The following is a 19,579-nucleotide window of genomic DNA, read 5'->3' on the forward strand; positions in this document are numbered from 1 at the left end:
TTCCCCGGAGGCGACATTTACCCATTTCCCGATGAAATTGCTGCGATTGGTGGTTGGAATCCGTAACATTTGCCTGCTATTCCCTCCACTTCTCAAGGGTATAAGAACAAGTTTAGAGACTTGCTTGGGTTGGCAAGAGCTGATGTGGACCGTCTTGTGACTTCTAAAGGAGTGCGAATGTTGGATTTCATCGATCGATTCATCAATAGGGCAGATCCCACTATCTCTTATGTTGCGAGGCGAAGGGCATTCGGGTTTTGCCTGTTACATGTATATGTCCTTCAAGGGCATGTTGATAAGGATTTGAGAGGCGACCTTCGTTACTTGAGCGTGATTGAGCAAATGGAGCTGCGCAGGAGCCCAGCTTGTCTGTGTTTGGGAGAGATCCTATTGGGTTTAGACAACAGGAAAGCCAATCGCGATCTTCCTTTTTTGGGAAGTCCCATTATATTGCAGGTAAAAGAATTTTTTTTCGTTTCTTTTTTTTTTTTTCTTTTCTAATTCCTGCTTCTGGTAGGTCTGGCTTATGGAGCGTCTTCGATTGATCGAGCCCCCAGTTAATGTTCCTGCTTATCATGCTCGCTCAATTGCAATGAGGACCAGGCTTTACATGGTGGACTTCACTCGAGTTTACAAATACTGGGAAAACAAATTGAAGAGCGAAGATGGCCCCTTAATTAGATGGATCGTACCATGGTGGCATCTCAAATCTGTCACTGGAGTATCTTCTTTGGATCCAACCCGATCTGTTCGCATTCCCGACTTGGAGTTTATGATATGCATCTTTCCGGAGAGGTTGATGAGGCAGGTCGGATTGAAGCAGATGATTCCAAAGCTTGACACTGTCCCGCAGACTGCCGTGGCGCTTACTACTGAGAGTCGAAGGGAATGGGCCATCAAATGGGCGCAGAGGAACATTTGGTTCTTGAATTCTTCTGTTAGTGCTCTATGGGTGTCGGATTCTTATCTGCTGTGGAGGAAAGCTACTACTCCGGAGGAGCGTGAGAGATTAAGGAAGCGCGAGCCTGTTGATTACAAGGTTCGCGAGGTGGAAAAGGAGAAGGAAAAGCATCTGACTGAGGGAGAGGAAGAAGCTGGATATCGAGTTGTTCATCCTTCGAAGAAACCAAGGACTTCTCCTGCCGTCGAGATGGTGGTTGACAAGAATGGCAAAGCAAGACCACGAGAGAGACCGTTGGTTATTAGGTCTGAAGTGGCGCAAGAGCGTCCGGCTCGAGGTCGGGACAAGAAATTTGACAAAAATGACAAAGGCAAAGGGAAAATGGAGGAGTAGCCTAAATCTTTATTATTATTATTATTATTATTATTATTGTAAGAAGAAGTTGGGGTTTTTAGAATCCTAGCTTATTTATTTTTATTATGTAACGTACTATTATTATTAAAGAAATGAACTAAAAAAGGTTAAGTGGTTATGAAACCGTTATGATTTTCTATGATTATTCTTGTCGAATTTCAAATGCAATTGCAAATGTCCTTCTATTTACATTTAAGATAATTCAATGGGTTGTATCCCGTGAAGGATTGCCTACGTATTCATTTAGAAAATGAAATCAAACCCTTGTGCGTAGTTCGAGTAAATGTAAAAGAATAATTGTTCTAAGCAAGAGCTTGTAATGAACTTAGAAAATAAGCATGAGCTTTACTTACTCCTAAAATGCAATTTAGTTTATTTGATGATATGAGAATGACGAATTGTCAAAATGCAAGAGCAAGATGACATTAGCTTAATCCAGCTTGGACAGGGGCCATTTATTTCGTGCCACAGGAGCGACACGTGAGGTTACGCGAGGCGCGTTTTTTGCTCCTATTCTAGGCATAGTAACGTTTCAGTCGGTCGAGGTATGTTGGGTTGGCAAATTCGTTCCCATATAGGTCTGTGATTATAACCGCGCCCCCTGGAAGTATGGACTTGACTAGAAATGGCCCGACCCAATTGGGTTTGAATTTTCCTCGTGGATCGACAAGTAAAAGAGCCCTAATTGATTTGAGGACCAAGTCTCCTTCTTTGATGTTCCTTGGCTTAACCCTTTTGTTGAAGGCTCGTTTGATACGTGCTTGGTATGTTTGCACATTATGTAATGCACGTAACCTTCGTTCATCCAGGAGGATGAGTTCTTCATATATATCCCTTTTCCACTCGGCTTCTGGGATTTGACTTTCGAGTAAAATACGCAAGGGTGGTATTTCTAGCTCGACTGGTTTTACAGCCTCCATGCCGTAGGTCAAATAGAAAGGGGTGGTCCCAGTGGGCGTCCTAACAGATGTACGGTATCCCCATAAAGCAAAGGGTATCTTGCTTGGCCAATCTCTATAGTTGTCAATCATTTTCTTGAGAATCGTGACAACGTTTTTGTTTGCCGCCTCTACCGCGCCATTGGTTTGTGGTCTATATGGCGAGGAGTGGTGATGGTGATGCTTAATTTTGTACTTGGCTAGCAATTGTTCAGTCTCAACTTGGAAATGTGATCCATTGTCACTGATGATCTCATGTGGGCAACCATATCGACAGATAATGTTGGTTTGTATGAACTTTGCCACGTTCTTGGCTGTAAGACTGGTGTAGGAAGCCGCTTCTACCCACTTGGTGAAATAATCGATTGCTACTAGGATGAAACAGTGACCTCCTGTTCCGGCTGGAGTGATCTTGCCGATGATATCAATTCCCCAAGCAGAAAATGGCCAGGGAGATATCATGGTGTAAAGCTATGAAGGAGGGACATGTTGCACATTCCCGAAAATTTGGCAATTATGGCAATGTCTTACATATTTGATGCAATCAGATTCCATCGTGGTCCAATAATACCCTAAGCGTGTGATTTTCTTTGCCATCATGGGTCCACTCATGTGAGGGCCACATTCTCTATCATGGACTTCTTCCATCACTTTCCGTGCCTGTGAATGATCAAGACAGCGTAGGATTAAACCAAGAGGTGTTCTTTTGTATAGTTCTCCTTGCATGAGAACGTATTGGGAAGCTAGCAAGCGGATAGCGTGTTGTCCCCTTAACTCCATTTCTGGTGGATAGGTGCCATTGAGCTTGAAGTTTAGGATCACTTGGAACCAGGGTTCCTCTGTGATTTCCTCTTCATTGGTGATTTGGTGCACATAAGCTGGCTCTGATCGTCGTTCGATGCATAAAGGCATTTCTACCATGCTGTCCGGCATGTTAATCAAAGATGCAAGTTTTGCAAGAGCATCTGCAAATTGATTTTCTTCTCGAGGTAGATGTAGGTAGGTCACTTGATCGAAGAATTGGGCAACTTGGTCTATTCTGGCTTGATAAGGTGCTAAGCTTTCGCTTCGGATTTTCCAAGATCCCGTAATATGGTTGATGATCAAAGATGAATCCCCATGCACTCGAAGATTCTTGATGCTTAAACTTACTGCCGCTTGCAATCCAATGAGACACAGCCAGATTCTGCATAGTAAGCGTTATTTGTCAATCGAAGTCGAGTTTGAGAGATTGGTGTATGCTCGCCTTCAGGAGAAATGAGCAACACTCCTATTCCAAATCCTCTTAAGTTCGATGCTCCATCAAAATAGAGGTCCCAGGAGTCTACATCCGTTTGGAGTATATCCTCATCCGGAAACGACCAGGTGTCTATTGTTTGTGTATCATTGATGAGATTTTCTGTAAAGAATTCGGCAACGGCGCGCCTCTTTATAACTTTCAAAGGTACATACTTGAGATCGAACTCTGACAGCATCAAAGTCCATCTTGCTAAACGTCCATTGAGAACGGGTTTCTCGAAGAGGTATTTGACAGGATCCATTTTGGAGTATATTTTGACGGAGTAGCTAAGCATGTAATGGCGTAGCTTCTTCGTTGCCCACACAAGAGCGAGGCATGTCTTCGCGAGTGGTGTGTATTTGCACTCGTACTCCAAGAACTTCTTACTAAGGTAGTAGATGGCTCTTTCTTCTTTTCCTACAGTTTGAGCTAGCATGGCGCCCATGGCCATTTCAGTTACCGTGAGATATAAATCAAGAGGTTGATCTCGTTGAGGTGGCATGAGCACTGGTGGTTTGGCTAGTATTTCCTTGATTCGGTCGAAAGCCTTCTGAAGTCATCATCCCACATGGTGTGATCTGTTTTCTTTAACTTCTTGAAGATAGGTTCGCAGATCATGGTGAGTTTTGATATGAATCGACTTATGTACTGCACCTTGCCAAGGAATCCTCTAACTTCTTTCTCCATTTGAGGTTGTGGCATTTCGATTAGAGCTTTGATTTTGGAAGGGTCTATTTCTATACCTCGTTGGCTAACAACGTATCCCAGGAGTTTGCCAGATGTCACTCCGAATGTGCATTTCTGAGGATTGAGCCTCATGTTGTACTTCCGTATCCTTGAGAAGAATTTGCGAAGGTTCGCGATGTGTCCCTCTCTTTCCTTGGACTTGACAATCATGTCATCTACGTATACCTCAACTTCTTTATGCATCATGTCATGTAAGAGCGTAGTTGCGGTGCGTTGGTATGTAGCTCCGGCGTTGATTAACCCAAATGGCATAACCGTGTAGCAATAGGTTCCCCATTGAGTGACGAAGGCGGTCTTATGCATGTCTTCTATGGCCATCTTGATCTGGTTATATCCTGCATATCCACCCATGAAGGATAGTAGCGCCTGATCCGCCGTATTATCCACCAATATGTCAATATGTGGTAGAGGAAAGTCATCCTTAGGACTCGCTTTGTTTAAGTCTCTAAAGTCAACACAAACACGGATTCTCCCATCCTTTTTGGGTACGGGTACTATGTTAGCTACCCAGTCTGAGTACTCGGAAACTTTGATGAAACCGGCTTTGAATTGTTTATCGACTTCTTCTTTGATCTTGAGAGCCCATTCCGTCCTTATTCGACGAAGCTTCTGTTTCACGGGTTTGAAACCTGGTTTGATTGGGATTCTATGCTCTGCGATGTCCCTGTCAATCCCTGGCATGTCTTTGTAGGACCAAGCAAAAACGTTTTTGAATTCGTGCAGGAGGTCTATGAAATTGGCCTTTTCGGTGGGGCTCAAGGTTGTCCCTATCCTAAGTTCTTGGGGTTCTAGTTCAGTTCCTACGTTGATGGGTTCAGTATTTTCTATCACTGGTCCCCCTTCCCCCTCTTTTAGTATTTCTTTGGCTATGTAGGGAGGTCTTTCGATTGAGTCTGGGTTTGGGTCATCCTCCTTATCATCGTAAACAGAATTGCATTCAAGATAACACGAAGAGTAAGCAGAAGCTGTTTTATTCATATTAAAATTTGAGAAAATTTGAAACAAAGAAACCATCTGATCTGTAGTCAGTGGCGGTAAAGGGACAGCCGTTGAGACATTTCCCGAACTACTGTTTCTATTTGGCACTAAGCTAGGAGAAACGAGGGGAGTGGGAATGACGATAGGAGGAGACTCTCTAAGAACTTCTCTAGACTCCGACTCTGACTCTGACTCGAATTCATCGTCTTTTGGTTCTCCTTTGAACATTTCTCCTTCTCTAGTGGTGAGCTTGAAGAGTCTTCCTTGATTGTTTGTCCACTTGATCGATTTTCTCCATCCTTTCTGCTGATTGGTGTTAGTTTCTGTGCCCAGTGTGGTAATGATCTCATCTATGATGCTTTAGGCATTCTTGATTAAGGGAAGATCCTAGAGGTAGACATCTTCCTCGCTATCCGTCCATATCCCATTGATCACCTCTTCTTTTGGGGAGATAAGATGTGAGCAATCTAAGGTAGATTCATCACTTGTAATCATCAGAACTCCAAGAGGATTTTGAGTGTTGTTAGGCTTACCCCCAGGCGGTATTGGTAGGCGACCGTCTTCAATCATATCTTGAAGTGCATTTTTCAGTTTGTAGCATTTTTCTGTATCATGTCCCTTACCTCTATGGTATTCGCAGTATGAATTCTCATCCCAGAACTTGGATTTCTTTTCTGGTTCGGGTGTAGGGCCTATGGGTTGAAGTTTACCCAACTTCATCAACCTTTTCAGAGCGTTGGAATATGTGTCCCCCAGATTTGTTAATTTCCTTGGAGGGGTACTCTTCTTAGATGGCTCGAGAAGGTTAACTTCATCAGTTTTGCTAGTAGAGCCGTAAGAACGACTTGTTGAGCCTTGATATCCACGACCTATCGTTTTGGACAAGAGCCCTTTACGGATGTCATCTTCAATCCTTGTCCCTAGTACGGTTAAATCTTTGAAGGTCTTAATGTTTTGATACCTCAAATGGTTTGCATAGATGGGTTTTAGGTTGTCCACGAATTTCTCCACGAGGGTAGCTTCATCCGGACGTTCAACAAGTTGAGTACTAGTCTTCCTCCACCGACTTAGGAAGTCGGTGAAACCTTCTTTGTCATTTTGGGTAAGAACCTCTAGAGTGCGCATGTTGACTTGGATTTCAGCATTATCCGCATATTATTTAGCAAACTCGATTGCGGCATCATCCCAGGTAGCGATTTTCTTGTGCTCTAGCGAATAGAACCATTGTTTTGGGATGGTGTCAAGAGATGAAGGAAAGATCCTTAAGAACATCTCGGGTTTAATGCCTTTGATAGACATGTAATCCTTGAAATCACGGATATGGTTCAAAGGGTTTTCGTGCCCCTTGAATTTAGGGATATCCGTCATGTTGAAGTTGGTTGGCAACTTGGAACTCACGGCCTCATATTTGCGATTGTTTTCTCTGTAAATGTCATCCCCTTTGAGATACATCAATTGCTCCTCCAAGTATTGGAGTCGTTTCTCAGCTGCAGTCATACCTATGGGAGGGTATTCGTCTCCGAAGTTGTTCACAAATTCATCAGACACTTCACTTTCTCGAGGAGGCATCCTCGTTTCCACGGCATATATTCGGCCCTCGATTGTGTCAAGGCGATCATACACTTGGTCTTGAGTAACTTGGAGACGAGCTAGCGCGGTTAGGATTTGATCATTACCGTTCTGGAGTTGGTTGAAGTTCACGTCGCTTGTTTCAAGCATCTTGGAAACTGGATAAGAGATCGACGACGAATCAAAATATGATCGGCCATTCTAGCACACTTACTTGAAAAGAAATGTTTTGACTCGTGAAGTGGGAGTGTGCCACTTGTGTCAAGTGAGTTTTGAGGAAATGACAAAGTTTGGAAAATGTTGGTCCTAGTCAACTTTAGTGTAGTTGTAGGGGTGGACTCGAAGTGAGGTTTTGAAATGGGTTTTAAAGCCCGAATTTTGACTCGACAATTGGACAGAGTTTCGACTAGTCTTGCGCTAATATTAGGCCCAAGTTTCGAAATTTTTACGTTTTAGAGAAGGATTTTTATTTTACAAAAATCGTCATGGTTTGTTATAGAAATGGTGATCACATATGGTACAAACATTATACAAGCATTATAACAGGATGTTGAGTGCATTTAAAAGGGTTTTGGTTTAAAGGGTGGGTTACCATACCGAACAATCAAACCCGAAGTCTGTGGAGAGGTTCGTACCAAACAAGAGTAAGGCCGATTCCTAGTCCATTTCCTCAAGTAGTGAAAGTCCTTGATACAAACAAGAGTAAGTACCATGGTATGGGTGACGTCAATTTGCTATCCATCCTTAGGCCCAAATAAGAATTAGGACCGTTTAGACGGGACGATTGGTCGAATGGGTTGGGTTGGGCCTAGGAAGGCCGAGTGAAACGATCTAGGAAGACCGAGTTATGAAAACCGACAATTGTCTCGTACAAACTATTCCCTAACCTTGTTAAAGTTTCACCCTTTTGGCTACACGTGAGTGTATTATCCCCAGCGGAGTCGCCAAACTGTGGGCGCGGGCCCACGGGGGTGCTTGGGAACAAGCGTTTGCATTTGTGGAGTCGCCACCAATTTATTGTGGAAAATTTGAAACCGTTCGAATACCTCGTGCCATGTCAAGACACAAAGTAGTGACATGAACACCAAGAACTCGTTACCCTTAGCATTCTATGTCTAGAATGACTCTCGTGGATGCCAATGAACACGGATGTTCACAGAGATCTGGAGTAAGGGGTAAGGGTACGTATTAGGAAGCTCTTTTTGATCGAACACCTAATCCCGCCCGCCTCGATAGCGGCCTCTACTAATGATTAGGGGAAATCGTCTATACTTGATATATTGTCGATTATATGCATGCAATGCAACGTCCATTAGATTAGTCCTAGCATGTGAGAATTAGCTAAGTCGGTTATCACGTAATTTAGCATACAATTAATGTCGAATTAAGAATTTAGACTGATTACATGTGAGAGCATACAAACAATACAATAAAAGAAATACAATAACAAAAATAATGAAAATTACAATAATTACATCGGATTTAATGATTTATGTCGAAAATACTTTTAAAACGGATGATTTGAGAAAGAATAAATAAATAAATTAACGAACAGGAATTAGGGTGATAATACGATTAGTAGTTAATTAAATACGTAACCAATAAATTAGGTCAAGGCAAAACGGGAGTTCAGAGACAAAAATCAACCAGGAACAGGCGCAGCAGAGCTGCGTCCCTTGGAAGAGGCGCAACAGTTGCTGCGTCCGTTCCTTGGCTCAGTTCTGGCTGTGAAGCCGGAATTGCAAATTGTTAATATTCGTTGGTGATTTTAATGCTTGATTATGAATAATTGACTCGGATGAAAGTGATTAACATGTTATTTACATGTGATTGAGGTCATAAAAACTATAAACGTGGGCAAAATTAATTAGAACTAATTAATACAAGATTAAAAAGATTATTAATGATAAATTAATAAGGTTAAACAAACTATTAATGACGAATTAATCAACAATGAATAATTTACATGTTAGAATTATTATACTCAAATTATTGTGTCGATGAAACAATGAACAAACAGAGAAAACGAAAACGAACAGACAACAAAAGACGAAGGAAGAAGAAAGGAAGCAGGAACTGCGGCAGCCTCACGAAGAGGCGCAGCAGGTGCTGCGTCCCTTCGAAGAGGCGCAGCAGGTGCTGCGTCCCTTCGAAGAGGCGCAGCAGGTACTGCGTCCCTTCGAAGAGGCGCAGCAGTTGCTGCGTCCTTTCTCGACGTTTGTCTCCTGATGATCCGTAAAAAGGGTTTTAAAACATGGTTTTACAAATCGGTTTTAAGCGTGTTTTCGACATAAATCTTACAATATTAATTACGATAAATAAAGAACAATAAACAAAAGAAGGATTTACACCCTCAGACTTACATGTTTGACGAAACGAGATGAACTAAGTTGACGTTTAGTGATGCTCGACTCGAATGTAGACGAAAGTGCCCTCTAGGAGGAAGACGAATAAAGTTTGATTAAAGTTGATTATGTGGAGTTGGTCAAATTGGTCGGTCATGCAAAACGAGGCTGGTACTCATAAAGATCCGAGCTTACGTGGTCGAATGTTCAAGCACGTAGGCGCCAAAAAGTAAGAACGTGGTCTAGAATGCAAAGGGAGAAGAGAAGGGCGGACACTCGCGTGAGAAATATGTGAGACCGAAGGTCTCTATTTATACTAATCACACGGAGGAAATAAGGTTTTTCGGAGAAACTTTGGAAGTCAATCTCGAAAAGATATGAAAAGATACGAAAAATACGTAGAAAAGGACTTGGGAAGAGGCGCAGCAGGCACTGCGTCTCTTGGAAGAGGCGCAGCACTTGCTGCGTCCTTTCCCAAGTGGTTTCCTCCTGCGGAAGAAAGATTTCCGTGTTTTGGTTATGGAATAACGGATTAATCTTGTTTTCCTTAATATTTTGTGTGAATATTACGGGAAATTCTTTACCAAAGATTAAAATATTGCAAAATATGGAATAGAAATATCCGAAATATTCCAGAACATCCTGACTCGGTTTTAGAAAATGAAGACGTTTTTTTACCCGGACTCCAAATGTACTCTAATTACTGCCAAAACGACCGTATCGGCATGTAGATGACAATTAAGAGGTAGAAATATTTGAGCGATCACTTGACGATAAACTTACGAACTGTCACAAATCGTTCCGCGTACCAAACATGCGGCCTAATCATCACCGGGTGGTTTGCGGGAGGTGCAGAAATGAGGTATCTACACTTCTACTCTAAGATTTCCCTGATTCATGAATGGTCAAGTACCAAACATGTGACTACAAATCCTAGGATAGAACAAATCATGATTGCACTTGTGTGAAAGTGACAGGACAACTCGAAGACCCGCGACGTGGCTCGCGCCTCTTTGAGCAGCCAAGGTGGCCACGTCGCTCAAAACTCACACAACCACTCATTTTCCTATTTATACCCCTCAAATGCCCCCATTTGAGAACTTACGCAAGTGTCCGCCCCTTCTTTTCTCCCTTAAAATTCTCGACTCGACTTCTTAAGTCACAATCCGACGCGTATTTACGACCTACCGATCGTAAATACAAGCCTTACACATTGTTTGGTACCGTTATCGTGCATTAAATCACTTGATCGACCACTTAGACCACTACACCATCACTAATCTTAATAAAACACTCTTTTTTACTTACTAAAACGGTTTTAAACCGAGTCTTTTCCGACCAAACGAGTTGTTACACTTACGTCGGTTTCTCGCCATAACCAAACATGTAAGTATGAGGGTGTAAAAATCCTTCTTCTATCATGTCTTACTTGTTTTATGACCATAAAATGCTAAAACATGCATAACACGATCCAAAACATAGGATAGACGAGCCAAAACTGAGTTTTGGCCTGAGACAGAAGCCCCTTGTTCTGCACAGAGGCTCGCGCCTCAACGGGGTGTCCAAGTCAGACTCAACCGTGTTTGTTCTCGTCTTTCCTCATTAATTCATTTTCATATTTGTAATCAGTTTTTACCATTTCAAATATTTCCAAACCCTTTTTTATTTTCTTTTATTTTTACAAGTTTTAACCATAAAACATTTTTCACCCTTGGTTCTTAATACCATGACGGTTTAATCCGTGTTTCGGTGATAATATTTGGATAATTACATTTAAAAGGCATTTTAAAGCCTTTTATTTCATTTCTTTACATTTTGGGAGGTATTTTAAAGCCTTTCATCATTTATTTACATTTTGTATTAGTCACCAACACAAAATCATCCTTGGTTCTACATACCATGCCGGATTTTAACCCGGGTACGATGATGAGCACCGACTAATTATATTCAAATGAACTTAAAACAATTAGTTCATGATCATTCTCAAAACTATCCATGTCAAGTCGAACCCGACACCGAGTATCATCAAAATAATGATATTTATTCTCGTTCTTCAAATCAACACAAATACGGTCTAAACGACCCTTTCAAACCAAATCGGGTCAAATACCCATTTTTCAATACGTTTTATAAACATTTTTCAAATGGTCGGAATGCGTCTTAAACCGTTGACTGACCCGCACCTAAACAGTCCTCTTCTTTCTTATTTTCAAAACCAGGGGAGACCCCCTTACACCGCCGGCATACTCACGCGTCATATGGCCGCCTGGCACAGGGCCTGTTTCCTTTCCAGCATTAGTCTAGGACGATCCCGACTCCGGCTAACCCGGATATAGGACAGATCAGATGACTATTTGCTCATTCTAAAATCATATTCGCAAAATGCCCTACTAAGACAAATGGATCACGTTATGCACCATAAACCTAATACGGTAAATGGATGTTTAATTTCCGTCTTGCATGCAAATCGACCATAAATCCAACTCGACATCTTATACTTGATACTTGGATTAAATCAACCGACTTAGAAAGCTCTCACATGTTAGGTTTAAATTATTGGATGCGCATTCATGCATTTAAACCGTTTTATCAACTTTTGCATTCAACCAACCAAGATCGATCAAGAGAGGCGCTACATGGCGGCGGGATTGGGTGTCCGATTAAAGGGCTTCCCAATACGTACCTTCACCTCTTACTCAGAAACTTTGGATAGTGGACGACCTTATCCAGGACGTACGAGAGTCATTCTAGAGATAGGATGCTAAAGAGGGACGATTCCTTATCTTTAGTACCTATGTCAAACCCTGCTTTGTGCTTCGTTTGACCGAGGTATAAAGTGGATTCGAACGGGTTCCAAGCATCCCACAAATGCTTGGTGGCGACTCCGAACATCTCTAATCGTTTCGAGACCCTTACCGAGACGAAACCGACCAATCAAAAACGATCCGGTCGAAAGCATTTTTACGCCGCCGAGCGTGGCTTTCAAAAAGACCGTTATACGTCCAACAGATCGGCTTGGCGTGTAGGTGGTTGTGTCCACAGGTACGCTTAATTTTCGTTAACTACGTTTTAATTTGTATCGTTTAAGTACGAGATCGATCAATAAAAAGATTACTAAAATTAAAAAATCTGAAAACTAAAAAAAACCATAAAAATTATCCATACAAAGATACTAAAATATCCATACAAACATAATCCGAACAAAGAGACAAACATAAAAAATAAAAACAAACTAGTTGTAATACTCCGTATTTATGAGTCTTTGGGTACTCTATCGAGTAGGCCTTACTCTGTCGAGTAAGGGTGAGTTGCGTTTTAAAATAGTTTCTGACCTGTTGGGTACTCGATCGAGTAACTAGGATACTCAATCGAGTAAGGGGGCACTCGATCGAGTATCTTAGATACTCGATCGAGTAGCCGGTTTACGGGGAGTTATTTCTCGGGTTTTGTTAATTATGCGATTAGGTATATAATCTTTTCCGTCATTGTTCTTAAACACTTTTCAAAACCTAATTTACTGTCAAAGAGAGAAAGCAAGTACGTTCATCCCTTTAATCGCATTGTTAGCAAATCCCGGAGTTTGGAAGGTCGGTTTTCATCGTTTGTTATACCGTTGAGATCCTTGCGTCGAGGGTAAGATCTATGTACCCTTTTTACTGTTTTTCCTTTAAGTTGGTTAAACCCTAATATGGGGATTTGGGGGTTTTTGAGTAGTTTGTGATTTGGTAGCATTTGTATGTTGTATGATAGGAGGAGGTTTCGTAGAAGAAGCTTTTTGATACAGCTGTAGAGACCGTCTGATAGTTGTGCTTTTCAGGTAGGATTTCCTACTCAGTATTAGTCCCATAATGGGATGATTGTTGATGTGTTGTGGTTGATTGAATAATATAGAAATTGTATTGTGACGGTTTGTTGATTGTGATTGTTTGTCTCTGGTTCTCGAGGCGTGTCCTCGGCTGAGTGGGGTCACTTGCGGGAGTGGCTTCACGCCCTAGTTTCGCCCTTCGTGGAACCCGCCACGGAAGGGGATGTGCACATTAATGGACAGGGTTATCGCTCATCATGAGGAGCGGGGATTTGGTGGGTACGGCTGCGGTCCCCCACTGGCAGGGCTGGTCCAGTGGACTGTCGGTGATTGAGATTGTTGGGATTGGTGTGATTGTGTGTGTGTGTGTGTGTGACGGTTAAGCTGTCTATTTATCTTATTGTTGATATATTGAGTTGTGTGATTAGTACTGACCCCGGTTGTTGTTTTGTAAACCTGCGGTGATCCATTCGGGGGTGGTGAGCAGCTATTGAGCAGGTATGATATGACGCGTATGGGATAGCTGGGATGAGTCATCACGTGGCAGTTAGAAGTCTTCCGCTGTGTCAGACGATGTTTTATAGCTCTGATAGTTTTAGCGAGAGACCGTCCGAGAATCTTGTATTTCTTTTTATCAGTTTGGAATTGCTATGTAATCACTTTAAACTTTATTTACTTTTAAAGTTGTTTCGTTATTGTCTTATGAATATCATGCCACGGGTAACCGAGATGGTGGCATCCTTATACCTGAGTGGTCTTGGTAAGGCACTTGGAGTATGGGGGTGTTACACTAGTAGTCATACACGTCCTCATATTAGGGACGCATCTCCGCAAACAAATCCTCTAGAGTCTCTCTCTCGGCCTCCTCATTATCTTGCTGGAAGACATTCTTGAACTTACGACTAAGAGCTAGGGCGACCTCTGGCTCCTCATGAAAGTCGACAGACCGAAAATGGAGGCGGTGTGAGGGGGGATAAAAGTAGGGGTGTGAAATCTCCGCATACCAGGTCATGTATCCATCAGTACACTCGAAAGGCATATATGCTTTCCTTGACAGTTTTCGTAACGGTGTGATGGAGTTCTCGGTCATCCATGTCCTATCTGGCTCTTGCCCGAAGTCCAGCCTGTACGTCCCGTTCGCGGCCTGAGACTTAACAACCGCAATAGGCATCGGGACCGGGATAGCCTGAATATACCCAAACTGACGCATGCACCGATCCAGCCGGTACGGCTCAACTATATTAAGATGCCTGATAAAACCTGAGTAAGGCGATACTCTGCAAGCTCCCTGGGGACGGTTCCCGTAGGGCAACCATCGGACATGCTCCGACCTAAGATCGTCCAAACTATGACGATACAGCTGAAAAGTTTGAGAATCGCCCTTACCCCGAGGCAAGCTGGCCCAAGCCTGAACAAGAGGACGGTCCTCAAAAAAGAAACCACCGCCGGGTCAGAACCTGGGAAAGTACTCGTATATACATGCCTAGAGTAACGGTAGACACCCACTAACACCAGTACTATCTCGGCGCGATGCTATCCCTAACTGTCAGTACAAGTAAGCCAAACAAGCCGCACCCCAAGCATAGGAACCAACCCAATCAAGACTATCAAACAACGGCAACAACTGAGCGGACACCCTATCACCACTCTTATCCATGAAAATAGTATGACCCAGTAAAATCAAGAGGTAAGCCCATAACGAGTCATGCTCGTTCCCTAGGTAAACAACATTCCTCAAGTCCGATGTAAGTAAACCGCCATTCTTGTAGCGCGGTGGTACAACATCGGACTCAGAAACTCATAAAACCTCGCAATCTTTCCCCTCAGACCACTATCATCAGCCTCGCCCAAACCGTCCACAAGCACCCGCTCACCACTAACAGGTATCCCAAGAATATGCTGGACATCATGGAGCATGATACTAATCTTTCCAAAAGGCATATGGAAAGTGTTAGTATCCGGGTGCCACCTCTCGATAAAAGCACTAAGGAGGTTATCATCTAGACCGGTGGTAAAACACTCCCTCAAAACCCCAAGCCCGCTCGCCTGTACCCTAGCTGCAACAGCCTCACTAAGACATATCTGCTTAATCTCCCTCGCAGCTTTCGGCCTCTCGTAGAGCTTGATCCACGACCTCATATTCTCCGGGTTAGGGTCCGATCAACTGTTGAACGCAACGTGACCACCAAAACTTTGTAGGGTGCCAGTGTTACTAGGACCACCAGGAACGGACTCTCTCAAGATCCAAGAACTATCCCTCCTCGGCCTCCTCGACCTATCGGTGCTAGAGAACGGCTCTCTAACACTCGAATAGCATCCTCTACTATTTCGGCCCAACCTCAGACTCAACAACCTCTGCGGTGGCGGGTTCTCTTGGACCCGATACTCTCCAGCATCCTCCTCCTCCTCCTCGGAACCGTCATCCGACGGCTCATCCTCTCTATCATGCTGGTAACTACCAGCAACCTCCCGTGACCTCGCCTCCTCCGACTTACTACCGATATGACCGGGAGTAGGCATCATAACCATTCGAGACGTCTCTCGAAGTGGCGGTGGCTCTTTGTGGGCCTGCTTAACTCGCAAACGACGCTTCGAGCCCGTAACAAACCGCCCAGCGGTACGGTCGTGTATGTTAGGCGGAGGCGGAGCATGCATGATGGCCTTTCCTCTTTCATTTCGATCTGCCATCTGCATTAAGAAAATAAAAGTTGTTAGAAAACACGTTAATCGACTAAAAAACATATAAAGTAACAAAAATCGGCAAATAATAGCAAAAAACACGGTTTTTTTAAAAAAAAAAAAAAATAATTTACAACGGACGAAAGTGGAAATTGCACAGTTGACCACGGATCAAACCAAAGTTTGACCATGGACAAACGTGCAAAATCCACGTTCATCGTGGTAGAAACGGACCAATTCAACGTTCACCATGGTTGAAACGAAGGAAAATTACGTTTCACCATGGCTGAACGTAAAAATCTAACGTTTCACCATGGTTGAAACGTGATTTTCCAACGTTTCCCACGGTTGAAACGTGGTTTTCCCACGTTTGTCCCTGGTTGAACGTGATTTTCCCACGTTTGGCCGTGGATACCCCCTTCCCCAGTTTTTTCGACTAGCATTCGACACAAACAACAACAATAATCGACATCTAATTCAACCTATTTAGCAACCTGATTCAACTAATTAGCAACAAATTAACACAAAACAACAATACAATTACAACTAATTAGGAACAAAACAACTAACCAACTCAATAATAATTCAACTAATTGGATACAAAAACATAAACTAAATTCACCTAATTCAATTACTACCAAATCCAATCAATTTAATCGATTAGCAATAACAATAAATGAAAGAAAACTATTTAATTTCATAGTTTAACTCAATTAGATTCAATTCTAAACTAATTTAACAAAAAAAAAAAGTCACTTACCTTGTATGTAGCAGCGGCGTGGTGTCGGCGGCAGGGGCATGGTGGTAGCAGCAGTGTGGTGGTAGCAGCGGCGGCGGCGGTGTGGTAGTGGTGGTGGCCGAATCGATTGAGTGTTGGTTGAAGTTGATTTTTGAGTTTTTTTAGTTAGAGAGAATTGTGTTCGTGTTAGTGAGATAATAGGGGCAATTATCGTCTTTTTTTTGAAAAACGTCGTTGATATTTACGAATCGGGTAGTTTAGTTATCTCAACTCCAAAATGCTAAACAAGATGTCCGTTGGGCTACTCACTATCTCCTCATAGCCACTGACCACTGTTCATCTATGTTCATTCAGGTAAAAACTCGTCCGTTTTTAGTAAAATGTATCATAGGATCACAAATTGTCGTGTAAGCCGCCTTATAGAAGTACATTGTAAACAGATCTACTTGTAACTGTTTGTTTACACAGTATAAATTGTTCAATTCAAATAGCTTCTACTTTGTACCGCTTGGAATATTGTAAGTTATTACCTTCTGTAAAAAAAAAATTTGTTATTTAGTTCTAGACTATGGTGAAATAAAAGTAAAATAGCGTGACTAAAAGTAAAATAGCGTGACTAAACACATTTTTGTTGGTGAAATAAAAGTAAAATAGCTAGCCTTAATTCTTGTTGGAGAAACTAAAATCCAGGCAGCGTCTTCTAACGCATCCAGGTTAGGTACCGGATCGGAGTTTGATGGGAGAACAAGTCCAACAAGAGAACGAAGAAGGAAACAAATGTTAGAGACTTAACAGGACTAAACACAATTTTGTTGGTCTTGGAAGTCTTTAGAAGGAAACAAAGATGAGAAAATTAATAAGGTATCGAATCACTTCTACTTAATAAAGGTTGTTAATATGGTATCAAATTAGTAACATGGCCGATAAATTGACATTCTAGAATCTAGATACAAACGGTAGTGTCTACACTTGAAGTCTTATTTGAAAAACTCCACCCAAGACAATCACCAATTATCTGATCATGAGATCTTCTCGTAACACTCAAACAATAATTCGTCCTAAACTCAACTCCAAAAATTCTAATATTTTCATTTAAAATTTCCGATTCTTTCTAGTTTCCTTATTGAACAAATACTTCGCCGTAACTTTAAATCCCGGTTCTGCCACCAATAATCATATCAACATTCAACTGTTTATAAACAATTCAACGTCAATTATTCAATAATACTGCACACCAAGGGAGTAAACAATCATTTCTTCAACAAATATCAAAAAATTCACAAAATTAACCTTGGCTTCTAATTATTATAAATAATAATAAACAGCAATAATTAGGAACTCGAATTTAAATAGACTTAACTAGAAGTCAATAGCAAACAGTCGGGAATGCCAGTAATACCTGGGTTAAAAATAGAGTGAAAGCATAAGTTTGATAGTTTGATTACATTCAAGTCTTCAAAAAGATTAAACACCTGATGGCGATCAGGACACTGAACACCATAGTAAACAATTTCAAGAAATTTAGCTCGCCAAATGCTCACCAGATGAGGAGGAGCTATGCAAAACCGAACTGCATGGTTTGTTCCTCGGGAACAAATCCAACTTCGTGTTTTGTTCTTCAATTCCTTTCCCTTCCTTAAACAACACCATGCTCTCTACATAAGTAGACAAGTAAAATAAATTACGATCTGCATTTATCTCTCTTAATGTTGTCCCACTTTGAGTTACTGGATCAATTGAAACAACCTCACTCTCCTCTTTTGGATAACCATCACGACCACTCTTCACCATGATAACTTCACCCTTTTTTCTAAAACTAAACGCCAAAGGCCTGCCATGTAGACTTAACTCAGCAATATCAAAATCAAAATAAAACCTCAAAGCCCTGGCATGTGGTAACTTAGCAATATCAAAATCAAATATCTTCTTCCAAGATTTAACAACCCCATCTTCTTTAAGTATCCATGCGCTGAAAGTGTTGTTTGCATCATTGTAGTTACTCTTCATCAAAGTCAATATTCCCTTATTCTCCTGAAGATGCAAATTCCGATTAAATCCTGACTTGCTCAATTTTAGGTCTCCCGGCAGTTGTATGGTCTCAAAACTCTCTGTAGACATGTCAAATTTGAGGAGCACAGTTTCATGATATGGAGCCACATAAGGCTTCCCAAGCCAATAAACAGAGCCATTAATGAAACGAGGGGTATACCCGCAGGAGTGATCTTTAATATCATAGCAAGGACCCTTATCGATAACCCTCCAGCACTCAGATTTCAAACTATAGACCTCCACCAGCGTTTGCGAGCTAAACCCATAACCAGTATCCTGTTCTACGAGTCGAACCACCTTGTAATCATCTGAAATAGGATCAAACCCGAACCCACAAACAGACGTATACGGACCAATCATATCAAATACGAATATAGGGCGAGGAACGTGAACACACTTCCTAATAGAGGGATTCCAAAGAATAATAAGAGTACCCTCCATTAGCAAATCATTAACCAAGCAAAGAACACCGTTTATGCAACCCACGACAGTAAAGCACTGTTCAGGATAAGCAAGGAAGGGGACAAGCAAGCCTTGAGTTTGGAAACCGGAAAAGGTATCGTCATCAGGGTCAAGATGGTACATTTCTTGCTTGTCGTGGGTTAAATAACGAAGTAACAAATGAGAATTGCTGTGTTGTGCAATGTGATCGGAGATAAAAGGGTGACTGGTGATTAAAGAGAGGAATGATTTGGACAGAATAGTGCATTTAATTAGGGTTTTCACAGGCAATCTATGTAAGATATTATTACTGATATCAGTAGGCAAATTATTCCACATAATTTTAGCAGAAAATTAAAGAAAGTAAATTAAAGATTGAAGAAGAGGAGAGAGCTTACTGCGGAGTTGGATGCGAAATTGCGACTGGCGGAAAAGATTGTAGGGATTATTGTGGTTTTTGGTTCCTTTTATTTGCGACTCTTGCGAGACTTGGGCCTGTAAGGTGGTGTTCGTTTACGAAAAGATTGTACTGATTTCAGTAGGCAAATTTTTCTCAAATGATTCTCTCATTAAAAAAAAAAAAACAAAAAAAAAAAAAAAAAACAAAAAAAACTCCTCTCTATCATTAGAGAGTTCTTCTCCTCTCTGTGAGAGTTCTCCCATCTCAAACTACCAAAATTAACCTTTCGATAATC

The 19,579-nt window shown here is 41.8% G+C and overlaps 1 protein-coding gene across 1 annotated transcript; it reads right to left on the bottom strand.

Annotated features, from left to right (window-relative positions):
- Nucleotides 1-17,915: 17,915 nt before the first annotated feature.
- On the bottom strand, nt 17,916-19,223 carry LOC141600895 (F-box protein CPR1-like). Its single transcript, XM_074421152.1, has one exon. It carries the CDS (start codon nt 19,221-19,223, stop codon nt 17,916-17,918), a length of 1,308 nt encoding a protein of 435 aa, XP_074277253.1.
- Between the last annotated feature and the right edge of the window lie 356 nt (nt 19,224-19,579).

The sequence above is a fragment of the Silene latifolia genome, chromosome 9 (genome assembly GCF_048544455.1).
Source record: "Silene latifolia isolate original U9 population chromosome 9, ASM4854445v1, whole genome shotgun sequence".
NCBI classification, from domain to species: Eukaryota; Viridiplantae; Streptophyta; class Magnoliopsida; order Caryophyllales; family Caryophyllaceae; genus Silene; species Silene latifolia.